The sequence below is a fragment of the Homalodisca vitripennis genome, chromosome 2 (genome assembly GCF_021130785.1).
Source record: "Homalodisca vitripennis isolate AUS2020 chromosome 2, UT_GWSS_2.1, whole genome shotgun sequence".
NCBI classification, from domain to species: Eukaryota; Metazoa; Arthropoda; class Insecta; order Hemiptera; family Cicadellidae; genus Homalodisca; species Homalodisca vitripennis.
In genome coordinates, this window is record NC_060208.1 from 163,492,851 (window position 1) to 163,517,276 (window position 24,426).

The 24,426-nt window shown below is 31.8% G+C and overlaps 2 protein-coding genes across 2 annotated transcripts in view; both read right to left on the reverse strand.

The window, feature by feature from the left end:
- LOC124354971 (ATP synthase subunit alpha, mitochondrial) overlaps positions 1-16,837 on the reverse strand; it is a 38,255-nt gene extending 21,418 nt beyond the window's left edge. Inside the window, exons 1-4 of the mRNA XM_046805809.1 lie at positions 16,676-16,837; positions 13,860-13,973; positions 13,574-13,687; positions 12,112-12,308 (exon numbers count right to left, since the gene is read on the reverse strand). Of these exons, the coding sequence (XP_046661765.1) occupies positions 12,112-12,308; positions 13,574-13,687; positions 13,860-13,973; positions 16,676-16,822 (572 nt within the window). The 5' untranslated portion in view covers positions 16,823-16,837. The remainder of the gene's footprint in view (positions 1-12,111; positions 12,309-13,573; positions 13,688-13,859; positions 13,974-16,675) is intronic.
- Positions 1,348-10,034, reverse strand: LOC124354972 (proteasome subunit alpha type-4-like). The gene is made up of 6 exons (XM_046805810.1): positions 9,901-10,034; positions 4,272-4,434; positions 3,988-4,154; positions 3,224-3,354; positions 2,040-2,163; positions 1,348-1,536 (listed from the first exon to the last, which is right to left on the reverse strand). The coding sequence occupies exons 2-6, from the start codon at positions 4,406-4,408 to the stop codon at positions 1,391-1,393; spliced, it is 705 nt and encodes a 234-aa protein (XP_046661766.1). The 5' UTR covers positions 4,409-4,434; positions 9,901-10,034; the 3' UTR covers positions 1,348-1,390.
- Positions 16,838-24,426: the final 7,589 nt, after the last annotated feature.

The window sequence follows — 24,426 nt, forward strand, 5'->3', positions numbered from 1 at the left end:
TTTGCTACAATAATTTTGTCCTGTTAGATCAGCCATTGGCCATAGTTTGTGGAGCACAATGAACCATTATCTACGATACTGTCTGAGAAAACCAGGTAACAAGGCCATGGACATTACAAGTGCATAGAAAATTAAATTATGCAATTTGATCGTCCATAATTTATATTCAGTATACATTTTACCATAAGAATCCCTCTTTTGTATTTCAATTTAAACCATTAATATTAACAGATAATCATTATTTTAACAATGTATTAGCACTGAGGCACTAAAACCTAATTTCTGAAGTGAAACCTTTATAGATTTGAGCAGAGTTCCTCTACAACACATTCTAAACTTCATTCCCAAACTAAAAGTGGAACCTCAGATGCACTAGCCTGCCCTCTTAACCAGTGAAATCTAAAAGCTGTTGAACAAAATATCATGGAAATAACTTAAATGAAAGTTCTTGTTATTTCATTAAATTTGCAAACTATTAAAAATTTAAAATGTATAAATTACTAAAAAAAAAAACAATTTAAAATGTACCTATTTAAATTTTTATTAGCATGTGATTGGCAGGTGGACAAGCGACTGTCATTGTGATGAAATAACATTATCTGTAAAAACCTAGTATAACTAGGTATTGAGCAGAAGTTAGTGGAGATCTTCTTGCTCTGCAAGAGAGAATAAAATCTAGTTTGGAGAATGCAAGGAACAGACAGTAACTATTACAAGGAGAGATACGATTACAATGGCTGATTATTCTGGTTTGTTACCTGACCACATTCTAGTACTTATAGGGTGCTTAAAGTACCTCCTTTAATGCCCCTTTTACCCACTTCACTACCTATGCTCTACCTGCATGTGACAAAATGCATAGCATTTTTTGCATAAGCAAAACATAATTTTGTCTATTTGTCTTTAACCACAGCTACCTTTTTTCCACTACACATGATTAGATTTTGTAATATTACATTCTTAGTAAATATTAATTTGTGGCTTCAATGGTGAAATTGTGATGAAGTGAGATATTACACATTTTTTAAACACAATTAGTAATAGTTATTTGATATTTATCGTGATAGCATATAAATGAATATAGTATATGAACTGATAGATGACATGTTATTACTGATTTGTAATTTTCTGATTAGAATACCTAAAATATATTATTAATCATTATTACAGGCGAATTTAGGACCATTAGGTCCTTTTTTACACAACCTATATTTTGATAAAGGCAAATAAAGATTTCCCAACGATGAATTATGTGACCACTCTCCACAATTTCAAAATTTTCCAATCATTAGGTTTAGACGCTTACAACTAAAATAAATGGGATATAAAAATGAAATAAAATAGCACTTGAAAAATTAATATAAATTTATTAAGGTATTAAATAAACAATCTAGCTTTTTTGTTGCTTCTCTTTCTTTGCAGCTTCAGCTTCAGCCTCAGCTTTTTCATAAGCAGCGATCAGAGCTTCAACCTCATTGGCTGGCAAGATGCGAGTAATTGTCTTGCCGTCTTGTCTTGTAAGGGTAGCCAACTCAACTAGAACATTAAAAATAATATTAAAACAGGTGTGCAATGATAATTCAATTTCCGAATATTTGAAATACCTATTTACATCAAAAATCTTTTATATATTTATTTATAGCAAATTGTATTACGGTATAACCTGTTTTCCCTAATTTTTGCCATCTCCACAGATAACAAATCTATTTATGTCGCATAAGACAGTAAGATGGTAGAAGTAATATTTTTTAACCACTGCAAAGTGCATATTTCATACTTGTAAACTATTTCACAATCAGAAAAATGTTTTTATCACATTAAATTTATAAATCTAAAGAGTAATAGGAACTGCACAAACGCTGCTCGTTACCAATAGAAAACTGACCATTATCTATCAACAACCTATTTCCAGCTTTAAGAAGAAATTAAAAAATGAGACATCTGGATTTTGTCCACATTTTACTACTTCCAGAATTAGTTAGTACATTAACTCCAGACAGGAAATAATTTAACTGAAAACACAAGTTAATAAATGGTACCTTTCTCTGGGGTGAGTTTGTTCATATCAAGGGTCTTGCTGAGCACTTTGATGGCCAGGGCCTCGGCATCCTTCAGTGTTGTCTCGTTCTCCTTGTACTCCTGTTTCAGGCTTGACACTGCTGCCTACGCACAAACTCTATTACTGACGAACTATATCAAGGGTCTTGCTGAAAACTTTGATGCCCAGGGCATCGGCATCCTTCGGTGTTGTCTCATACTCCTGCTTCAGACTTGACACTGCTGCCTACATACAAACTCCATTACTGAACTATATCAAGGGTCTTGCTGAGCACTTTGATGACCAGGGCATCGGCATCCTTCGGTGTTGTCTCGTACTCCTGCTTCAGACTTGACACTGCTGCCTGCTCACAAACTCTGTTACTGACAAACTAAATCAAGGGTCTTGCTGAGCTTACAGCCAGCGTAAGATGGTTTTATTCTCTCTGATAGAGTGGTGCAATGAATTGGCAGGTTAAATCTAGAGCCATGACAAGTGTTGTAGGAGTGAAAATCTGTTTTTATGGTGGTTTAAGCTTGTCTTTGTAGAGTATACTTTCTAGTATGTACAGAGATATAACTGTCATGATCTCTAGGTCTTGGAATGCTTGATGTTAGGTTTGACGTTCACAATCAAATTCGTTAAATCAAGCAAATTCTGTATTAAATCCGTTCTATCAAGCACTGACTGTTTCACTAACCTAAAGAAAACAAAAATAATTTTTGTGTTTTCCCATTCTTTGTCAGAACTTTAATGCGATTAAACATAATATGTAATCTGCAGAGTAACGCAATATAGATCCACAATAAAAATCTTTCATTGAAGGTTAAAGTCAGTACTCATCATAAAATAAACATTTAAAGAGAATGTTGACTTGACATTTGAAGTACTCTCTAGATCAGTAAGATAGCAAGACCCTCACTCGATGCTTAACTCACATTGAATAGTTTTAAATTATTCCAATGGATTTCTTATTCCATTTTTGGGAAGCTTCAATCCCTCTCTAAAAAACCTAAATGAAATTTAAGAATCCAAAAACATTTTTGCACATCTACAACTAAACAGTTTTATATTGATAATTTTTATTCATTATTACGGTTGCAGACTACCTTCACTCGGCTATATATATTATAACTTTCTAAGGCTACAGAAAAAATTGACTAAGAATGAAACTGTAAGACTTACAGCACTGTTCATGCCGATACAGGTTGCTTTCCATCCGCCGTAGTTACCACTGGGATCGGACTGGTACAACTGATACCCGTAGTTATTGTCCCATCCCATATAGAGAATAGACACACCAAATGGTCTTTTACCTAGGAATGACAAGACAAATCATAATAGAACATGTATATATCACAAGTATAATGTGTGCTGCATATAGAGGTATGTTCAGAAAGTAACAACAGGAATTTTTCATTTTTATAAAATATTTTTTTAATTGTCCACATTACTGTTGTCACATGTAAAATAGTCCCCATTAGATATTATGTACTTTTTCTTAGATGCCAGCGCTTCTTCTGATCCTCAAAAACACTTCTAAAACTCGATCTTTGGTCCTTCAGCTCATTCAACAATGCAATTTTAATGTCATCTATGCTTGTAAAACAACAGTAAGGTTCGCTTTATTTTTGGAAATGGAAAAAGTCTCAAGGAAATGTCTGGAGAATTTGGAGGCTGGGGCATTTTATTTTGTTTTAGATTTCCATAGAATAATAGTTTCCAAACTAAAACCTAATGGTTTTATTGGTTTCAATTGAAAAGAGACTGGACAAAACACTGGTTATCGAAGTGAATTTATATTGTTTAAAAAATCCCAATTCAATTATACACACACGTGCGCGCACACTCTTAAGTATGTATATAAAACAAATTCTTATTGAATTTTAAATGCCAAAATTTGCTCACAACTGTAAAAGAATACAAAAATAAAAGCAGGTCCAAATTACCTCCGAACTGGGTGTAAGCTTGTTTAACGTCACAGAGAGAGGATACAAGCTGCTCACAAGGAATACTGGTATTGTATTGAAGTTGATAACGTTGTGCGATCAGTCGCAGTTCACTGGTCAACACGTTGGCATCTGAAGTGATTCCTGCCACACTACACACCATATCACTGGAACAACCAAGCACATACCAAGGAAAATGTTAGAATGTATAACAGCATTGTGCGTGTTATCTATAAGTGTATTGAGTGATTCCCTTTACTTATATAACAACAAAACTAGCTTACTCATTCAATTTATAGATTTTCTCTGAGAAGAAGACTTCGTCGAGGAGTTTGTTGGTGTTCCTTCGTTCTGCGGCCAGCAGGATTCCATCATTAGCCAGGATTCCCAGACAAGTTCCTGCATGACTGATGGCTTCCATTGCATATTCCACTTGGTACAACCTACCTGGTCAAATAATAACACCATGAATTTTCACTCAAATATTTCAAAAATTAATAAATGATAAATTATTACAATTGATGTACTAAGTTGGCTTACAAAAATAATCCAAATAAACTTGTGGAAGCTTACACTCCATGTTCAACATTGATCAATGAGTTTAAAGGAAAGCGAAAAGTACTACCTTATTTTGTGACAATAAATACCTTCAAGCTATGGATAATGTTTAAATTAGCCACTTTAGCTAATAACCTCAAAAACACTTAATAAATTTCTTAAATAGAATGTTTTAATTTCCAGAAAGAATATTTAGGCAGTCATGATGCTTAATTGCACAATAACTGATATGTTTGAAATTTTACATTATATCCCAACTAGTTCATCAATCTAGAGGACCCAGGGAAATCAGGATTTCTGGATGGGGGAATAATAATCTATGGAGGGGTAGGTATTGGTAAAATGAGATACCAATATTCATGCTAGAAAAGTACAAGGAGTATTATAGGTTAGAGTAGGGCTACCAACTGCATATGGGGATAATTCAAAAGGTTTTTGGCACTTTTCTCTTTTTTTGTTATTTTTTCAACAGTTTTCTACTTCTGTTGTGAAGTTCTATGGTAGTCTTTTCTCTGTGCTCTCGATGTTGTTTGCCAATACTCATCAAATTTGCACATCTCGTTATTAAGTTACTTTTTTTACATGATTGTCAGATATGTGTAGTAGTTTGGTTACTTTATCAAGTTTTTTCTTGTGTTAGAATGACGTTCTGTATTGTTTAGTTTTGAGTTCGACACTGAATTTTATATTACTTTTTCTTTATGAAACACATAATGTGGTGGTCATTGTCTTCTAGCTGAGGATACACTGTTGTTTTTGTTTTAGATGGATTTAATGTGGCTAGATGAATTGTATTATTTAGTGCACATTAGTAATCAGACTTTTGGAGTTATATATTTTATTGATAGGTACTATCTCAAGGGATGTTTTTGTTCTCAGGCGTTCTTTTTGGAGGCATAACTGTTGGCCCGTTCAACTACTAGTGCCTTTAACCCATTGCAGAACTTGCCCGTCATTTGTTGCGGGCAAGCGTGACTGAATAATCTTGCCCGAGTGGCACTCGTTGTGCTCTTTCTAGACGCTAACGATCACATTTTTGTTTGTTTGTCACGCTAGATCGCAGTTTTGTGCCCTCGTGCATCCTTGTAAGCAATTCCGTTTCGATTCATTATGATTGCACACTGAAACCACAATTATAAGCTTGTTTTGTTATTGTTTACATTATGCCATATGCTAAATGTTCTGTTTACATTTTATGTATCGTGTTCTCAATATTTAGTATTTAACTGTTTATAGTTATTGAATGAGTTTTTAGTTCTCCCGCTACCTCATGGAACAAGACAATTTGCGTACTTCAGAAGTAAACAGATACTTGGGCAGTGATATTGAAATATTAAAGATACTCAAAGACACAAAAGTGAATTACAAAATGTAAATGAATGGTCATTGTATGTCATTTAAATAGTTTATTTTAATTATAATTTTAATGATAACAATTAAATGAAACAAACCGTTTTATCTCATCTCCCAGGCAATTAATTCAGGAGCTTGTCACAAAATCATCAAAAAGTGACAAAATGTAAATGAATTTTGATTGTTTTGTTGTTATATTTTACAATTAAGTAATCCAATAAAAACTTGTTTTCCATGTAAAAAACATTGTGCTGTTTTTGAATAAAAAATTATTGAAACAGATACATAAAAAAGTAATAAAATATTGACAATAGCTTTTGATTTTTTGTTTTCTTACTAAAGAAATTTGTAAATATCTACTAAAAAAATGAAATAAAAAAATATTTGGAGAAAGCAACAAACACTATTGTAGAGCAACCAAATAGACTAAAATGTCCTGAAAAACTGACTAATTTATCTGTACCCAAACTCATTCTATTAATATTTTAGTACACGCATGCATTTTTGCCAAAATCAATTCAAAAATGCAGTTCTAGAGAGGCTAGGTTAATTGCCTCCTCAATGGGTTAACGAGATTAAAAATCTTTCATAAATTTAATTGTTATCAGTTAGTTGAGCATTTTCCTATTGAAAATTAAAACTTTTTGTTAAGTGGCTAAAGTAAACTTTTACCCACACCATTAACCCTAATAGTGGCAGTTATTTCACTTGTTAATGGCAGGCCGTTTTTGTGTGTTGCGTAAGGTATTTTTCTTTTTATTAAAAAAAAAATACATATACGAGGTGTGTCCAAAAAGTATCCGACCTTGACGTCTGGCATGAACTGACGTTACTCGGCGGCAACAGCAATCTGGTCTCCTTCAAAGTACTCCCCTCCACAAGCCACTATCTTATTCCAATGCTCCTCCCACTTAAATTCATTTTGCGGAATGGCTAACAGGTCCTTCGTCGCATTTTGTTTTATTTGTTCAACATCATCAAATCTTTTTCTTTTCAAAGAAGTTTTTAATTTCGGAAATAGCCAGAAGTCACAAAGAGCTATGTCAGCACTGTAGGGAGGCTGTCGTAGTTGGTTGATGTCGTGTTTGACCAAAAAACGCTGAATAAGATTTGAGGAATGAGCTGGCACGTTGTCGTGGAGCAGGATCCAGTCACAGCTTGTCCACAGTTCAGGTCGTTTTCTTCACACTGCATCTCGTAGCCGCCTTAGGACCTCAAGATAATACTCATTCACTGTCTGGCCTCTTGGAGCATATTCGTGATGAACAACGCCGTCCTGGTCAAAAAACTGTTAGCATTGTCTTGACATTGCTTCGACTTTGTCTTGCTTTTTTCGGCTGTTGCTCTTTGCGAGTTTTCCAATGTGAAGATTGAGCCTTTGTTTCAGGGTCATAGCCATAAACCCATGAGTCATCACCAGTAATAACTTTTTTTAATATTCCTGGATCACTTTTTATCAAATCCAGATTGTCCTGTGCGATTTCAAGTCGACAGTTCTTTTGGTCTTCTGTAGCCGAGGAATATATTTTGCCGAAACACGGTTTATTTTTAAATCTTAGTGTAAAATGTTACAGACTGACGATTTTGGTATTCCTAAATCTTCTTCCAGCTCTCGGACAGTCAATCGACAGTTTTCATTAATTGCTGCACGAACACGTTCAACATTTTCAGCGTTTCTGGCCGTTGAAGGCCTGCCAGATCAGTCATCACTCTCCACTGATATGCAGCCATTTTTAAACCGCCTAAACCACTCTTTTATTTGTGTATTGCCCATAGACACGTCACCATAAACTTTCCGTATCATAGTAATCGTCTCTGACGCTGAATGACCAAGTTTTTGGCAAAATTTAATGCAAATGCGCTGCTCAACATGTTCAGTCATATTGAAATGTGACACACACACGGCACTACTGTACAGAACAGAGCGCTGTGACAGGATCGTATTCAATGCCTAATATGGGAAGGAGTAATCTCGCCCCTCCCCTCAAATAACCGGTACGAGCCGGTTGGATACTTTTTGGACAGACCTCGTATAACAGAAATGATCGTGTATTATACATTTTTTTCAGAAAAGAGTGGAGAATAACATTCTATTCAGATAACTTGAATTTATAATAGGTGTATTTTTGTTATATATATATATATATATATATATAATATATAATATATATATATATACAGGGTGTATATTATGTCTGGAAACACCCAAATATATCTTTTAATAATTTAAATATAAATTTGAAACCTCTTACAATCGTGATAGAGATTGGGCATCTACTTTTTGGAACAATGTTTTGTTATGTCACACCAACGGGGGACACGTCCTGCCGAGGGTATCGTGAATATTCTTAATGGAAGCCTATACCTTGTGATACATAATTTTAAAGGTAATAGCTTACTGAATTGAATGCCACAAACCGCATCTCAAAGGAATTATTCTATCAGAAAATAGAGCATTTTTAGTATTGAAAATTTACTGATGTTCAACAATGTAATTTTAACATGGTTCTTGCCACAAAATGTGTTACCTTCCTGCTGACTGGAAAACACCAAGTACAGATTCATAAGTAATCAGAGAAAGTGACTCATAAGTTTTATTCATTGTAATAAAAACTGGTAAATTTGTACTAATGAAACCAGCTTAAAAATAAATTGTTTATTTTATTTTAATTGAACATTTAAAAAATGCTAAAAAATTAGTGTAACACATTTTGTGGCAAGAACCATGTTAAAATTACATTGTTGAACATCAGTAAATTTTCAATACTAAAAATGCTCTATTTTCTGATAGAATAATTCCTTTGAGATGCGGTTTGTGGCATTCAATTCAGTAAGCTATTACCTTTAAAATTATGTATCACAAGGTATAGGCTTCCATTAAGAATATTCACGATACCCTCGGCAGGACGTCCCCCGTTGGTGTGACATAACAAAACATTGTTCCAAAAAGTAGATGCCCAATCTCTATCACGATTGTAAGAGGTTTCAAATTTATATTTAAATTATTAAAGGATATATTTGGGTGTTTCCAGACATAATATACACCCTGTATATATTATATATATATATATATATATATATATATATATATATATATATATATATATATATATATATATATATATATATATATATATATATAAAATTTACCAAAACTTTAAAAATATTTTTACATTAATTGCGTGGGACCATAGTTTGAAAATATTTTTATTCCTAGGACTTTAAAACTTCAAGATAGCTAAAAGTTGCCATATTATGTGGTTTTTGAAAATATATAGGTTTTTAGGAATATAAGCATAGAAACTAAAAATATGTGTGAAAATTTAAAAACGTACCTAAAACCCAAATGAATAAAACAGTAACTATCAATTTGAAATTTAGTAACCGAAACCATAATTATTGCTTTGAGCCATAGTAAAAAGAAAGAATACAGTAACAAAATTATATTTACAGTGAAATAAATCAATAATTAATTTGCTTATTGTTTGGAACAGTTTTATTTCTGACTTGGGCCAAAAAAAAACTACGAAATGCATCTAAATTTAGTAAACAAATGTATCACTGTTAGTTTTAATTACTAAAACTACTCACATAAGAACATTAAAGGATCATAATAAACATGTTTTATACAATAATCAATAAATATTTACAGCTAACGAATGTAATAAATGAAAAAAAAAAAACCAGTACTGTCAGTCAACAACTGTGCCGGGTCGTAGCAACAGAATTGAAAATGAATTCCACTTTATAAACAGCTGACTGCGTCATCCGTCCACTCGCTACAACTATTGAAAAAACTGTCTGTAGACAGGACAGATTCTGATGTTTGCAATGAGGCCCGAATCACGTTGATACGACAAGTTTACATACTATAATAAGTGAAATAGTGATGCCATGACTATCGACAACTAATTGTCGATAGCCAACCTCCGCGGGACTGTCACCGATGAATAGTCGTCGATTGCTAGCACTAGGGTTAAAGAAAGCATTCATCCAACTTACCTTCTGGAGAAAAGATGGTTGTTCGGGTGTCATATCGTCTAGCCTGAAATCAAAAATAATATGAATGACATACTTTTAAAATAATATGAGACACTCAATTCTTGTAACATAAAAAAAGTGTTATATATCCTATTAAATTTTATAGATGTTTTGTAATATTTTTTACATTTCATATATTACAATGATCACTGATTTATATTATACTATTTATAATATTTATATGTTTTAATTACTGTTGGTTTATATTAGTTCCTATAATTTGGTCAATATTATTTTCATTACAATCTTGTATTTGCGAAATAATTACTTCATTTTCATTGTAATTATATCCTAAAAATGAAATTATGGGTTTATGATAACTGACACAAGAAATAAAAAATATTCTCGTCCTACAGTTTGTAACCTTTTACTTACCGGTACCTCAGTAGTTTGGCCTAGAGAAAATAAAATTTCAACATTGCAAAAATGTATTTTAAAACTAATTTCTATACCTTTATGGTATACAACTAGAGTACTCAAACCATTAACAATAGTTATTCACACATACCACCATAACCTTTTGTTTAGTACAAGATTTAGAATATTTGAGGTTATCTGAAGAATATAGTATTCCGCAACCCTGTATCTCAATAAATGTACATTTTTTACAAAAACATTAAAACACAATTTAAGTTTAAAATTGTGAGTTTTATATAAAAAAAATACTGTCGTTCTATACCTTTCAACATTTTGAATAAATTTAATTTTCAAACGTACTGAAATCAACTAATGTCATAAATTTAATAATATAATTAATTTTGTAAAACCCAATATGCAAAACAACTTTGAATTGTATTTTGATTATCAAGTAAGACTAATTGCACTTTACTTTCATAAATAGATGTTGGTTTTGGACACTAACTCTATAGATTTAATTTCTGAAGAATCTTCAGTTGATATGCATTTTTTTCTAAAATATCTCCAGAACAATTTCTGTTTAGAATTATGTGTTATCTAGAAAACTATTATTATCATCTGAGAATAAATAAACAAATATTTACTATCTATGAATTCAAATAATAACAAGGAGTGACAGTAACCTCTCACTAGCACACCGAGAAACGCGGACATCAAAATGGCTGCGATAGTCCTGCTCCTACGGAGTGAACATGCATGCCGATAGGTTCCGTGACACGAAACAAAAATTTTTCCCCTGTGCAATACATACATTCATAGCCCGCCAAAAGCATTAGTCACTTAAAAAAAATCAAACATCTACCTGACGGTTCAGAATGATTGGACAATTATCAATAATGTCACTTGTTTTGTTAATCAAGACAAAGATAAGTTCATCGCCACATATTCATTAGGGTTTAATTTTTTTGTGTATGCTTAATCTTATGTGTGCCTCAAGGTTTTTGACACCTGTAGAAGAGGCTAGAGTCCAATCCTCTAAATTAGGTGTTCTATTTTTGAAATTTGAACAATGGCAAATGTCCAAAAACCTGTTTTTCTATAAACTACATTAGTGTGATCTTATTAATGAACTGTTTGCAATATGTGTCATTATAATCTCAACAATAACAACCCTCCCCCCCCCCCACCCCCCCCCCCCCCCACCCCCCCCCCCCCCCACCCCCCCCCCCCCCCACCCCCCCCCCCCCCCACCCCCCCCCCCCCCCACCCCCCCAAATTGTCTCACATTTTTTGTTTTCTTGTGTTACATGTAAAACTAAATTAGGCTACTTTAACTACTTCTTAATGATCTACTTTAATCTATAATGACTATATACTATCCAATTTTTTTTAGAAAATTTAAAAGAATTGCCTTGCGATGTACTAATTTGAGTTCTTCTACTTTATTAATTTAATTGGAAATTTTCTGAATTAACTGAAATTTTCTATAGTCTGACGTTTACTGTTTAGGAAAAATTAGTATTATTACTTTACAAATACCTAGCTAATACAGTAGGCCTATTCTGAATTGAAAAAAAAAATTAAAAGTGATAACATTTTTACATAAAATTTTGAACATTTTAATATATTATAAGATTTAATCTAATTTGCTGACAGTTTTCATTGACTGCGCCTGACTTAAATTATTACTTATCAAAACAAGAAGACTAAATAAATTTTAGTCTTATGTTAAATGTTTAATATTGTTTAGCTATTTTAAAATAAGCTGATATGATGGATGATATTATCTAAGTACACACACTGAACAGAACTGACCTGGTAGTTCCCTTAAGAGGTCCCTTGCCGTCAATGGTGTTACCCAGAGCGTCTACGACACGCCCCAACAAGTCCTCACCAACAGGCACATCTACGATAGCACCAGTTCGCTTGACAATGTCTCCCTCCTTGATGAGCTTGTCATTACCAAACACTACCACACCCACATTATCAGGCTCCAAGTTAAGGGCCATACCCTGTAAAACAAGACATGTCAAGTAATAATTTTAAGATAAAAAAATCCTCAGAAGTTTATAGCATAATTTATAATTTTATGTTTCATAAGATAATATTGACGTTTGTTGCCATTTAAAAAAAGATGTGTTTCTTACTAAATTTATAATCTTCATATTTAATTTTTTTTTTTATTATGCATTATCTAAATAAACAATATCTATCCAAGAGAAAAGATTTTAATGGTTTTATATAAACATCAAATTTGAAATCTTTGAGGATTTGCTGACTTTTGTAACTTATTCTAAAAATTACCTATAAATTTCTTCAAATTAAACTTTTGTTATGTACATTTCAAGACATAATGGTATAAAACTAGATATTCCAGACTTTTCCAATTAAAATTCACACTACGTTCTGCTAAAGAATTTATAAAAATTAACTCAAGTAATCCTTTATTATATTTATGTATATTCATTTTTTATGTAAAAATAGTTTTTTATATTTTTTGTTGTTAAATTATTTCTTTGTGGAAACAATAATGTTTCTAGGGGAACTAGCCTATAGCTTGATAAATATGTGAAAATTGACTTTAAAAAACACATTAACACACCGTGTGCAGCGTGGTCACTGGTGACTGACTGCCACAGTTGTGGTATGTGTAGTGGTCGCCAGTGACCGCGTCGCACGCGATGTGTTAAAAACATCTTACAAAATCACTAAAATTCACCTGCATTTTTGTGAAAAAATTATTGCCAGTTTCTAGTTCAAACATCTCACATTGACTTTATTTTTGTCACGTATTGATCAAAATTTCGTAAATAAGTAATTGCCAACAGAGTTGCAACCACTGCATAAGGAGAAAAGGCAGTATGTTGCTAAGAGTTACCTAAAGAAAAGACAAAAATTTATTGGACAAATGTGGAATTCTTCCACAGATTTTTGTGTCTTGGTGATACTAATGAATTGTTAAAAAATATGAATATCTGTTAATATCAATTGTTTTCGTTATACATTTTCTTACAAGATTTTATATTTTATAACATGTACAAGGGAATAAATTACAACACTTGTAATTTACCCAAAGCATTAATAAAGATACTTGAAAGTAAGAAATATATATATATATATATATATATATGTACTCTATCTTCTTTGAATATTATATATTACCCATAACCTGAAAATATAATAGCAGATCATAGAACTGTATGCAATCTACACATGTGGCTGTAGACACACAGTCATGATGTGTTTTTGACCTTTCTTGTAAATTTGTACAATTTACCTTCAGTCCGGAGGAGAATTCCACCATCTCATCGGCCTGAATGTTCTTGAGTCCATAAACACGGGCGATACCATCACCAATGCTGAGTACTCTGCCAGTTTCTTCAAGGTCAGCCTACAAAATTGCAATGACTCGTTACATTATATATAGATGAAGAACCCTATCTTCTAGAAAACAATCTTCAAGGCCAGCCTGTGTAGAAAATTAGAAATATATTTCAGTGTCATAATCTAAATGGAACTGGTATATTTATTTTAAATTTTAAAAATTTGACCATAACACTTGCCTTAGGCGCATTTCCCAAAATTCGGTCTTCAAGAATGGAAGATATCTCAGCCGCTCGCTGACTGCATGATACATGAAGTTTGCGGCTGGCTACTTGGGCAGCAGGCCATGAAATCTGAAACATGAATCCAAGGTAGATTCAGAATTTGCCTGAATATTAAAAACTATAAAAACTGAATCATGGAATTTATATTAGAAAATCTCCAATCAGATGTTTTATGATAAACATGATTGATAGAACACGATATTCATAATAGTATTTTGGCTTAATACTTAGCATATAACTTACACATTATTAACTTTCATGCAGTTGACATTGCATGTAACTGTAGTTAAAAGAATGTGTATTGTAAAGTATGAGTTAAGCTATAATACCTAATTAACAGGTCACATTTCAATATGTTATACCTGATGTTATATTGAAGACCTACAATGCTAAATTCACTGTCATTTATGGTGTTTTCCTTTTGGGGTAATATTGGATTAGCAAGTAGAATCTCTGGAGTTCAGATAATGCACTTTGAACACCACTTTTATTACCCTTGGGATTCTCGTTCGGCCATCTTTGTATGTACTGCATACTATTTTGTACATCAAATGTTACCTACCTCTTTCGGTATTCCATGGCAATTGATGTTCACTCTTTTGAAACCAATTGCCAAAAAAGACAAAAACAACAATTAATTAGTACAGTTAGGTGCACGTACAGTAGCACCCAAAATAGTTTTAGTTGTCAGGGCATACATTTATTTAATCCATTACATTACCCAATAAAATACGTAGTTGTTTAACAAGTTAAGATCCTAAAATACTTAAGACTATTTTAATATTTACATGTCTCTACAATTTCCAGAATTTTAATTGAGTTAATTTAATTAATTGTAACTTCATTTACTGTTTTAATTTAGCTTATTCGCTAATTTTACGGATCATTGGCGTTGTAATGTTTCTTGCCTATGGAGATCTGAGAGCATGTTTAATACATACATACATTGACCACTCTTTTTGTACAACTTTGAAAATGTTTTGAAAAAATATTTACAAATTATTATGGTAAACACAGGTATCCAAAAAGGAATTATTGTTTCTATTGTAAACTAGTAACTTATTATTTGTTGCCTATTTGACGTGTAAGACCCAATCAAAATGTCAAACTATCAGTGAGTAGACATTCCTCTGAGTCCCTTGTCTATTTGCAACTGAAGATGTTAGTCACTACAATAACAGTTGTCTGTGTGTGCCTACATTACTACAAGCCTGTCACTATGTATATGAACTTAAAAGATTCGTGCCATTATATTTATTGACTTCAACATGACTTTATTAATTTAATAATGTTAATTTGGCTGACAATATCTTCTGGTCAATCAACAACTTCATAAGAACAAACTGATGATAGTGCAATGGCATCAAAACTGTCCTGAACCTTTAGTACACAAGATAAGACGGGTTGTTCTCAAAAAGTGGGAATATTTTTACATAGCCAAAAAATGAGCTATATTTATCATAGTGATTCATTTATTATAATAGGCCTACATTATAATATATAAATTTATTCATGGTTGTGTGTAAGAGTAATACGAAACATATAAAGAATTTAAGAGAATGGTGTAGCTGGTCCACTTGGATAAAGAAAACTTATTTTCGGTACATAAATTTCTTTTGCAAAACTAACAAGACCATCAGTTTTGGTTGCACACTGGTGACTTCACAGTAGTTGTGTCATCTACCATTCCCAAACCTTCACATCATCTGAGAAGCTTTTCACTAATAATTTTGATGTTGTGTTAGAATCAGTTTTGGTCACACACTGCTGACTTGAAAATGTGGTTTTGTCATCAACTGTTCCCAAACCTGCACATCATCTAAAAAGCTTTTCACTGATTTTGGTGTTGTGTTAGAACTAATGCATTTAATTGCTGATTCTTTTACCTCTGACTGTTAATGTTTTCAAATGGTAACTGTGAGAGGAGCAAATATGGTCGTCTTCAGTTTTCCTAATTTTGGTTATAATAATTTGTTTGATCACTGTAAATATTAAATTCACATTTTAATTTAAAACATATGATTGTTACTGAGGACTATAGATACTTTTATATCGATTGATAGTTTAGGATTTGAGATGAGAATATTAAGTATCGATGATTTCATTCTTCGATACAAAAAAACCGGGTCCGCTTATCGTACTCTACCCGCAATATTATCAAAACTAATTGAAATTTTATAAATTTCATTTGAAAGGAGTATCATCAGTGGTATCCACCTAAAGCACAAGACAGTGCTGACTCTTGACCTATTGATTAATAGCCTGTGACTTTCTAGAATAAGAAGTACCTATTAACAATAAATTATGAATAATATATGGCATTTGCAAAACATTAAATTTATCAACTTGGTTTAAGTGGACATCACTTTTTAATTCATTTAGCCTATATATCATCAAAGATTTTTAAACAATACAATTTAAACCATTTCTATGACAAAAACAAATTTAGGCTCTTAAACTGCAATAGGCCTAGCCTATTGGGTGTAGGAATTCAATATGTGTAACATTTTGTAAGTAAAGTGGCCGCTTACCACATTTAAATGTAAAATATTTAAATAATTCTAATTTTTAAGGTAGTATTTAATAAAAATTCATAACACTACTTTGAAAAAATGATAGATGGGATTAACTTGCCCTTCTGCTTCTAAAGGTGACCCGATAGTGCAGGAGTGCTTCAGGCCACTGTACAATTGAATACTTTTACGGATTAAGTACGGAACAAAACATTCCATACTTACTTTAAACTGTTACTAGTATACTTAACAAATTACCTGAGGGGCAGCAACGGATAATTGCTTTGCTAAGGCAGAAGCCAAACGAACGGAAAGTTGAGCCATTTTTCCTCCGGCCCTAGAACACTGAAGAAGATGGAGAACAGGAGAACAGACGACGAATCGGCTGATACCGTCTCCCAGCATGCAAAGCAGTGTCTCCTTTACTTTTTAAATCGTTACTTATTATTTTTATTATACATTTTATCACTGTATTTTAAATTATATTCAATAAAAACTTTTTTAACAGCCACGCATTATATTGGAACCATTGAATTACGGAAATAAATGTTTTGGCTATGTATGCCTCGTGATTCTGGGTTCAAGACTAAATTTACCCGGGCTTTTTAAATTTCGTTGTTTTATATGTATATTATGATTGAATTACAGTTAGTTTTAATTTACTTCTAAATCGAAAATGATTACATTTAATTAGGTCGAACAGTATTTCAATACTTACAAAAACAAGCTGCTGTGTTAAAAGATATATGTAGTTAAAAAAAATAAGAATCAATTCATTTATTCCTCTATATTAATAAGCAGGACATGTTTGATAAACTATTTTGTTTACTAATTCAAAACTGGTTCAGAAGGGTAGAATTATTTAATATATTAAACACCATTTTACATAAAGAATCCTTACTAATTTAAAAATTACAGGAAAAGTTTTTTGTTGAGAAAACAATTCAGATAAACATGCAATAGTAAAAGGCTGTTAAAATAGCTATAACAATACAGACATAACAATACAGCTATAATAGCTATTAACAAAATTAGTATAAGGACGATATTACTAATAAATAATAACAAGGACAACACTAAAACAAAATTATAACAAGAAGAATGACAATTAAATTCTGAGGTTGACACAAAAAGATGCAAAATCCTTGACAATTTTCAGATGATTATTTATTTAATACATGATACTCCATTCCTTGATTCACTGCGATCATTGCTTTTCAATATTCAAAGTGGGATGGTGGGATTCAGTTATAATCATTCTACAGAAAGTGACTGTTCCTGCTGAAATCGTGAAGAATGGTCTTGAGTTAATACTTGAAACTCGTGCTGCTGTGGTTCCGGAAGAAGTCAACATAGGGGGCAGGAGCATTGCCCAACTTCATAAGTTTTGGGATGGGAGCATGTAGTAAGTAGTACATTTTGTGAGACTGACAAAGAGGTCATGGGATCTATACCTCTTTTCAAGTGTCTTGCAACTTGTGCTTAGTTGCGAGAGAGATGCATAATATTTAAGTGCAACATTGCATATTACATAAGTAGTAGCATGGTTTGCCACAAATAGGCACATGTGTTCCTCAAGACTGACAAGAAGTGTCATGAAACAATCGTAACTCTTTAGCAGTTCAATATACCTTCCATTTCCTTGCACTTTCTTATATAATATTTATTTATTTATACCCACGGTAATGCTAGTTTAACATTGAAATATTTTTAAATATATATAATCTGATTGTATTTCAATTTATAACATAGAATGGAGAAAAAACATAGACATTTTTAAACAAACAGAAAAAAGTTGGTTATGGAAAGCAATGCACATTGAATATAAAAATAGCAACAAATATTGAGGTTCAATTTAGAAAATTGCTTTCTTGTATATGTTATGTTATCAAAGCATACTCACTAAAATCAAAAGCCTAAATTCTTATTTCCATTCTAAAGAAACAAAGAAATTGAACAAAAGAGCAAAGAGTGGGATGTCATAATTATATTTTGACTTCAACTTCATTTTGGTTTTAAACATCTCCTCCGGCCTTGTTGAAATATAGATGTCATTTATTAGTTATGACTGTTTAATTGTACAAAACTGATGATATGGTGCCTAAATATTGGCATGTTAATGTACTCATAACACTTTAAATATTTATAAATTTTCTCAATCATCAATCTTGTATGAATATTTAAGAAATAAATTGGATTAAATCTTGAAATCTTACATGTCAAAGATTGTTATAAACACATAAATTTCTTTGTAAAAATATGGACTTGATTTATTTACGATCGGTTAGAAATTAATTAAAAGTATGTAAACATATTCATTTTATAATGATTATAACAATGTTATACACTTCTAAAACTTGAATGACCGTTGTGTCAAGACTTCACAAAGTATTATAAACCCTGTAGATATAAACATTGTACAACTAAAATATAACCATTCCTTTGCTAAAATTTAAAAACGGCAACCTTCTTAAAATCTTTAAAGATATAATAAAAGTTGTTAAAATGACCTAATAATAAAAGACAGCCATTTTGGGACTATTTTGGGAAATAGTCAGAGTTAAAAGTTGTGCATAAAAGGTGAATGACAGCCGTTTTGAAACTTTTTATTGATTAAGACTGGCTAATACTAAGCTAGTATGAGGAAATACTGTCTTTGTTTTAAGTTTAACCAGAATCTGTTAAAATTTACAGCCATTATCGCGTTAACAGCTCATATTATATAGCACAAGTACATACATATATGTTTTAGGATTATGGTAATTTTTGGATTCTGGGTGCAAATAATTGGAGAAAATGCAAAAATCACCAGGAAATTATGTAATGAGGGTGATTACAATAACCATATTTCTATGAAATTTACCTACAGAATCAAAATCATTGGTTGACATCTTTGTGGAATTAAAAAAAATGTATAACTAAGTTCACTTACCTCACTTGACACTCAGGCACCAAGTAATCTTGATTCTAAAATGTATTAAGATATTAATACAGTTTCATAAGTGATAGCATCATAGTATTCTTTTTCTTTTCTGACAAATTGAATATGGCTGCAGCAACACCAGCATTACATACATGTTGCGTGCCAAATACGATGGTATTGTGCAAAACTATAGAAAAGCGTAAAGATAAAGGCAAGGATATGGGGCAAGTCACAAGTTACTCGTTGAAAGAGACAAGATGCATGCATCGGAGCGTGCAATGTATTTTAGAATCATGCCCATCGTTGAAACAAACCTTAGATTGAGCCAATAATATTACTTGAAATGATTATCAATGTTTTGTCAGTGAGACATCTGTATTTTCACTTTTCTGTGGTTTTTACTACCAATATTAAAACAAAGAATGTGTTTAACATAGGTTAATGCTGGGGAGCAAGACTAGTTTGCAAACATCACCTCTGTTTCTGAACACTATATTCATAAGTTCCAAACTTAGCATTTTAAAATATAGTTCTCCAGCTGATATAACAAAGGGGATAAAAAGTAGATTAGATGTGTTTTTAAATTTTTGATGAGTTGTACTAAAAAGAAAAATAAACTATTGAAAACCAACACATTGTATGAACTTGTTTTTGCATTTATCTACAAAAATATAGTAGTTATACAGTTCAATTCCTGAAAGAGAATAGAACTGTGCACCTCAGTTAGAGGAATGCACAGATAGAAAATTCAATTCAATTCAATTTGTTTATTGCCGTTAAGTAACATATGTTACAATATGCTTTGTCACATAAGTCAATTAAATTCACAATGATATAAATAAAATAGTAGCCATTTGACTTCAGTGTAAATTTGATATAAGATAATTTTGTTGTTTATCAATGTGTTTTAATCTAAATATAACAATTAACAATATATAACAATAAACAAATATAACAATTAATAAAATTAACAATCAATAAATTCAACAAATAATAAAAAATTACTAAATATGAGAATAAATTATGATATAAATATTACACGTAAACTATTATGTCATATAATGAAACATTGCAGAATTTGTCTAAACTATAAAAAGCTTTTTTTAAAAACCATTTCTTAAGAACTAATTTAAAACTATTTACAGACAAAGACTTTACATTTAGAGGTAATTTGTTAAAAAGCTTTATGAGAATATGTATGTAATTACTTTTCGTCTTACTTAGACGTACAAATTTTTCATCAATAAGGTTTTTATTTCTGGTGTTATATACATGTTTACTGCTTCTTAAATTAAATTCTGCATAATGGTCTTTAACATACATAATTGATTGAAACATGAACACACAGGGTAACCTTAGAATACTCAGATCAATAAAATGCGGTCTACATGATTCATTGTCCTCAATTCCCACTATACATCTAATCGCCTTCTTTTGCCATATAAAAACCTGTTGAGCCCCAGAGGAGTTTCAGCAGAACAAACCCTTGACAGTTCACCAAGCCAATCTAATCTGTTTAACCTACTTATAAAACTATTTACAGAATAATTATTCAAAGGTCTAAAAGTACTTACTGTTGTTTGGTCCTTGCAATTATTTTTATAATTTCCGGTATTGATTTTCAATTTAATATTAAGTTTTAATCCTAGATGATCAGAGAGATGTGGCTGAATTATTTCACATGGATATTCGTGATTATGTTTGTTTGTAATAATGTTATCAAGACAGGCATTTAATCGAGTTGGGTTTTTGTTTAAACAATACAGGTTATTAGATCTTAACATATTCTGAAAATTAGTTCTTTTTTTATCTGTAAAACAAATATCCAAATTAATGTCACCAGTTATAACCAGATTAAAACTCTTAAATTTGTTAAATTTATTCAAAAAGAGAATCAGATTATTTAGAGCATCATTGGACACTTCAATAATTGACTCTGGTGTTCTATAAACTGTGATAACAATTAGTTTTATACTGGGGAAAACAACTGATGCCACTTCAAACATCTTTTCAAGACTGAATTGCTCTACATTTATTGGTTCATAATCATATACAAAACTATTACTAACATATAGATACTCCCCCATGTCCTAGATCTTTTCTACAATAATTGGCTGCCTAATTATACCCATTAGGCAAGTAGAGATCCACCTCCAGAGGAGCAAGCCAATGTTCATTAAGGCAAATTATATCATATTTACCTTCATTTAAAAATATATCTAATTCATTAACCTTATTTCTAAGACACTGAATATTTATATGAATAATTGTAATGCTATCAGAAAATTGGTGTATGTTATTGTAAAGTCCTGTGTCTTCAACCTCTCTTCTGACAATGTGAAGTTTCCCGTTGACATGGAGAGAACATTAGTCCGATTGGGTTTGGTAGCCCTGGATCGAGGTGACATCAATTCTCCGGTGATGTCTCAGGGTCTCCCATATCTTCATTGCCATCCATGTCTTTCCTACTGAATTAAAATGCATACCATGTGCAAGCATGTATCTCCCAGCTGCACTCGCTTCTACAAAACTCACATTATCATAATGGTCACTTAAAGCTTTTAGTTTCAAATCAGTTTTCTTAATTTCTTTATTCACACATGACCGGTAAGTCATATTTTTGAGGTAAATCCACTAAAATCACTTTGTTATCAGTACAAAGATGAAAGGGAAGTTTGCTGCACAATTAAGCTAAATCCTGGTTTGCAAAACATACAAATAGAATATTATTTATTTCACAGCAAAAATGAATCAGTCAGTATTTTATTTGTTTATTGTTGTAATTCAACTTTTATAAATTAAATTATACTTTATTTGTGAATAATAACACCAGAAATTTTATTATATTTAGTAGTAAAACTACAATAATTTAGTCTGGTTCAATAAAACAGACAATACAGTAAACATTATACATGTCTAAATGAGGATGATAACTGGGACATTCAGGACATTTTTATCCTTTTGTTAACCTCTTTTCCAATTATGTTACTTACTGTGGAATATGTATTCTTAAGTTGATTTAATTATCATATTTTAACAACAGTAAAATAATGAATAATTTAATATTTCTCAGTTTATTGTATGAAAAGATTTCAATTTAGACTTCCAATTCTGATGTATTTGAAAGTTCTACAAAAGCATTCTATAATAAAAGTTTGTTAGGAAGGCCAGATTCAAACATGTACAAAATTAAAACAATACAGATAAACAAACCTCTTGGATAAACTAATGTTTTGTTTGTGATGCTCAGAATATATCCATCCTTTGAACTCTGTAATAAGTACTTTAAACTCTAGTCAAGAAATTTGGGTGAGAGATGGTAGCAAGACAGTAGTAACCAAGAGATGATTGAAGATGAGCATGTTTTCATTGTTCACTCCCTCAATGAAGCTGAAGCTAAGTTTGCAAGACGGAGCCTCCAAAAATAGAAACAAATTTTATTTTGACTTATGAGGTTCCAGAAATATGTTTTTACACTATGCTACTTATTTACAATGTATACAGTATATACTTACAACATGAAGGAATTTCATAAGCCTGGACACAATGGAGGTGGTGGATGAAGGCAGTCCATTGAAACAGAAGACAGGTTGCATAGTTGCAGTTGCATCTTAGTGTTTGGTGGGGGAAAGTCGGTTTGGTGAAGATGATTGTTCTGGGTTTGTGGGGGATGCAGTGCTTTACAGTGAATCTAGCGAGGGTACTTTTGGCTGTTTGAGGGGAGAAGCAACTTCTGACAGAAAGAGTAATTTTTTATTGAATCTAAAATAACAAAACATATCCATTTAGATACGCAATTAACATTTTGAAAAATAAAAATGATACTAAGATTTTTATAAATTTAATCAAAACACATGGCATGTACTATACCATTCATAAGAATGTTAAGTTCAGTTCCAGTTCACCTTCCACTTATTGCAGCATTTGAAGTCTAACGCTGTGACAGATTTGACTCCTGGAAACTGGAATCAACATCCATTAACAATTGCGTACCTGATGAGACAATGAGAACACCACTTCAGCATTTGTTTCTGGTCCAGGTGTCTCTGATGTCGAAAGTTTGTTTTGAGCTTCTTTGTCGCCGACTGTTTTGGATCTCTTCAGATGGATGTTGATTCCAGATGTCAAATCTGTCACAGCGTTAGACTTCAAACGATGCAATAACTGGAAGATGAACTGGAGCTGAACTTAACATTCTTATTGAATCAACCCTTCCCACCATTACTCTACAATACCTTTAATGTTGCTACTAGAGTAACAGATAGATCAAAATATTGTACACCCTACTTCATTATAAATTTTGAAAGACAATTTATACTCATATTCAATGATAACAAAGCTTGCAGACTATTATGGGCAAACCTTCACAATAAGTCAACTTTCAGACAATGGAAATATTTTTTCGAATTACGTTACTGTAAATAAAAGAATATTTAGTGAGCAAAACATATGTTCATTTCTATTTGATCTAAATAAAGAAAATTAGTTGAAGTTGTATTTATCTCCTTGTAAGATGAAATTTTCATATTTTTACTCCGTCATATGGTTTTATTTTCACAAACGTTTCCCTAAAGTTAAAAAAATATACCCTGAAAATGCAAATGGAGTGATAATGAGATAAAAAAAGGCAGATCAACCATTACCATAGTTTTTTTAAAAGTAAATAATGACTTTATTTCAAATCCCAAAGAGGTGTCAAATGTGTTTAACATCTTTAATGTTAATATGGTATAAAACTACTTAAATCCAGAAACTGAGAGGAACAATACTGAATGTTGTTAACAATGAAGCTTCATCATCAAATTATTGTTGTTATATGCCTTTATATGAAACAAATATGCTTAAAATTATAAGTTCGATTAAGCCTAAGTGGTCTTCCGGGGATGGTGAGATACCCTCAATGCCTTAGTCTTAAAAGCTAAGGAAGTCTTGTCAAACCTCTCATACGTGTAATGAATAGTTCTATTAGATCTAACACATATCCTACAGAATTAAAAGTTTTTTTAAAATCATTCCTTTGCTTAAGAAGGGTGACAGCAATGAACCCGACAACTAAAGGCCTGTTGCAGTTCAGCCGGCACTGTTA